At 40.4% G+C, this 3,489-nt stretch overlaps 1 protein-coding gene across 2 annotated transcripts; it reads right to left on the reverse strand.

Moving 5' to 3' along the window:
- Positions 1-635: 635 nt before the first annotated feature.
- Positions 636-2,521, reverse strand: crebzf (CREB/ATF bZIP transcription factor). Of its 2 annotated transcripts, XM_010784116.1 has the most exons (3): positions 1,647-2,521; positions 1,392-1,466; positions 636-1,019 (listed from the first exon to the last, which is right to left on the reverse strand). In XM_010784116.1, the coding sequence occupies exons 1-2, from the start codon at positions 2,426-2,428 to the stop codon at positions 1,457-1,459; spliced, it is 792 nt and encodes a 263-aa protein (XP_010782418.1). In that variant the 5' UTR covers positions 2,429-2,521; the 3' UTR covers positions 636-1,019; positions 1,392-1,456. The 2 variants fall into 2 exon arrangements, with proteins under 2 accessions (XP_010782418.1, XP_010782419.1); XM_010784117.1 differs by having other exon boundaries at positions 1,392-2,520.
- Between the last annotated feature and the right edge of the window lie 968 nt (positions 2,522-3,489).

The raw sequence follows: 3,489 nt of genomic DNA on the forward strand, positions 1-3,489 counted from the left end.
CTCAAAGCTGGATCAGTGGAGCTTACTACTTTATGTCATCAATATTAACAATTTCCTTAGAGTCAAATTTAGACAGTTACCCCTGAGTCAGCTGATTGATGTTTGAAACTGGGCATTAGGCAACTTTATATTTGATATGCTAGCAGCGTTAGCACTTGCATACAAAATAAATAATGTGAACAGTTTTTTCCACGTTTGATGAGACACCCACGCCTTTTAAAGCAGAGTGGTCACCTAGGAAGCTGCGACTACGTAAACGTGTCTTCAGAATCTTCACTGAAACTCAGGCAAATCCAGGTGTGTGTAGCCCTTTCCATTCAACATGTGCTTTTCCTACTATGACATCTAGAAATGCTTGTTTTAAACAAAAATAAATGTGGGATTTTTTTACGACTGGTTGTGTTGTATGGTCTTTAACAGATCGGAATTATTTAACCCCCCCCCCATACTGCAGGCTTTGCATTTCCATCAAATTATGTCTGTCATTTGTTTTGACAACCTTTACCAGACTTGACCCAAATGTTCAGGAAAAGTTAGACCATTATCGGCAGAGCTTGCTGTTTAAAAAGAGAAAAAGAGATGCATTAATATCAACAGTTCAGAACAAGACACAGTAAATATTTGTAACTCATAAACATAATGAAAATATGATTTATTTGTCCAACATCAAGGCCATTTGCCTCAAACAATAGGTATTCAAAGTTATATACACATTTACATTTGTTACACAAAAAACTGCCATTTCACCACTTAATCAGATAACTTTGGAAGTATTTAAACAATACATTCCAATATGTCAATAAACAGGACATGATAATGAGACCATTAAGCCTCTACTAGGAACTCTGAGTAATGGAGCAGTTGTAGTACAGCATACAAAAATGCTGCATGAAGTACAGATGTTGTGAAGGATTGATCACGTATACCATTTGTTACCAATACTACCTTTAAAAAAAAAAATACCAGGCCACGTTGGCAGCAGCGATTCCAGCCTCGTCACCTTCCACCAGCAGAATCCACTTTAGCATAAAGAAAAATAGGTGGCGCTAAATGAAAGCATTCTTTTGTACATTGGTGCTGATTCACAAAGAGATCAATTCTTATGAACAAGGATAACAGTCTTATCTTTGTCAGCATGTTTCAACTTGAGAACTGATTCAAGATCACTCTTTGTGGAGCTTCACCTTCATCTTAACATTTACATTAAGAATTCTTTAATTCAACTCTTACTTAGATATTAACTGAAATCAAATCATTTTCAATATCAAACTGTTAACATAAGAGTATAAAAAGAACTCAAAATCTACTAACTAGGAACAAGAAGTACAAACAGAAGTAGTGGGGTCTCTGCCTCGAGCCTGTGAAAAAAACATTTCTTGTCTGATCCTTACCATGGAGCCAAGCAGGTAAAGGTGTTCAGAAAGCCACTCATCCCGCATGGAGGATCAACCAATACCTAGAAGAAACTGTCAACAAGGTTTAGCAGTAACGTGTTTTCAATCCATCATTACACAGAAACACATGCACATTCAGCAGTTCTTAGGTAATCTTAACTTATTCAACAGTGTTCATCCACCCTCAAGGGGTTCAGTACAGAGCAAGTTCAGTCTCAAAATCTGAAAACAGAGGTAAGTACTTGACCCTACATTTTGAGTGTTGCGCTTGCACTCTCGGCACACTTGGTGCAGAACTCCACAGAGACGTGGTTCTTGTCCACGTGCAGACACACACCGCCAGATGTCTCTTTCTCCTCCACTATCACGCGCTTCCTCGGTAAAGCGTAGTCGTGGTCGTTCGAGTCAGGCCCCTGGAAAAGCGAGGAAGATAATTTCATCCCATTCACACCGCTCAGTCTGGACAAGAGCTGGGCTAACATGCTCTCATTGGCCAGCACAGCTCTTAGGTACCTGGTCTCGTCTTCCAACTCTTCCACCCTCTTGGTCAGCTGAGAATTCTCCTGTTTGAGCACGTTGTTTTCTGTCGACAGGACGCCGACTTTCTTCTCCAAGCTGTTGACATACTCTTTCTTCCTGAGACGATTCAATCTGGCAGCGATGGCGTTTTTGTTGATCATGCGACTCGACTGGTTTTGCCTGTTCTTATTCTTCAAGTTAGATGCTGATCTCTCTGGGGACGAAGACGTTGAGGCTTCAACTTCAGAATCCTGGTCTTTGACACTGCACATATCAAGATCTGCCAACTCAATATCAAAGAGAGAGGAGACGGTGTCTCTTTCAAGTGTCCATTTTAAGTCTTCAATTCCAAATAGGTCGTTTAGCTCTATTCCTGTGGCGTCAATATCTCCAGCTGGGAACCCTTCAGATGGACTTGGGAGATCTTCGACAGTTTCCATCACATCTCCCACTTGGACCTCCAGAGGCTGGCTCTCCGTGCTGTTCATGGTGCGTCCTCTTCTTCTGGTGATCATTGTGGCTTGTCAGTGAGTCAGCAAGGAGTCTGTCAAGAAGATGTCTAGCGGTTCCTCACCTGGGGGGGATAAATTAAATGTACTGTTAGGGTGAGAACTTTCAGCAATTAAAGGATTAGTTTATCAAGGCAATGTATCATGTTGATATCAATTTAATAACTGGAGCAAAGTCGAGTAAATATTTGATAACAATTTCAAACATATATCAAATACTTAGCACAAAGCTATATATTTTCACTGTGGTATTTGGACAAATCTCATTGAATCGTGTGGTTTAAGTAATAACTGTGATCCACTTTGAGGATTATTTAGTCGACAATCTTTAAAAGAAGGATCTGCTGAATTGATAAACATGAACGCTTACGGCCCGTCCACACAGCGGCGTGCGTTGAAGCTTCAACCCATTCACTTTGAATGGGGTGACGTCACGCTTCGCCGAACTGCATTGTGGGGAGCGTAGCTACGCGTTGCTCACGTCAAAAGTTGAACCATATTCAACTTTTGAAACTTCGACGGAAGCGTCAGCCAATCAAATCCCGTTTATGAAAATCTGCCAGCCAATCAAACCGCGTGTATGCTGCGAGTAGTGAATCACCCGGTGCTGTATGATCACATCAGTCTCTGTTCATCTACCGCAGGGGTGGGGAACCTTTTTCCTCTCAAGGGCCATTTCAATTTTTTCAACATCCTCCGAGGGCCGTACAAATTATTGACCTCTGCTTAAAAGTACTACAATCACAGCCCATTCATTTCGCCTTTCTTTCATGCTGTGCAAAGAAAAAGCAACCTCTTAATCCACAAGATGTATGCAAATGTATTTAGTTTCCTATCCATAAGATTTTTTTTTTTAAATGTTGAAGTTAAAAGCATCTATCTGTTGCACTTTGAGAGCAACATTAAGAGATCTATGGATACATCTCTCAACACCCATATCTCTCAACACCCATATCACATGAGACAGCTGTAAGCAGATTTTCTTTTTCTTTATGGATATTTTACAAATCACTCCCCTTTCAAACTGTATTCTTGTTTATTAATAACAACTTTTTTTTACTGTCATA

Source organism: Notothenia coriiceps, unplaced genomic scaffold (genome assembly GCF_000735185.1).
Source record: "Notothenia coriiceps isolate Sejong01 unplaced genomic scaffold, NC01 NC01_scaffold00026108, whole genome shotgun sequence".
Taxonomy (NCBI): domain Eukaryota; kingdom Metazoa; phylum Chordata; class Actinopteri; order Perciformes; family Nototheniidae; genus Notothenia; species Notothenia coriiceps.

Bases quoted from the DNA above. Each gene is read 5' to 3' on its own strand.
- crebzf (XM_010784116.1), bottom strand. From the start codon at position 2,428: ATGATCACCAGAAGAAGAGGACGCACCATGAACAGCACGGAGAGCCAG.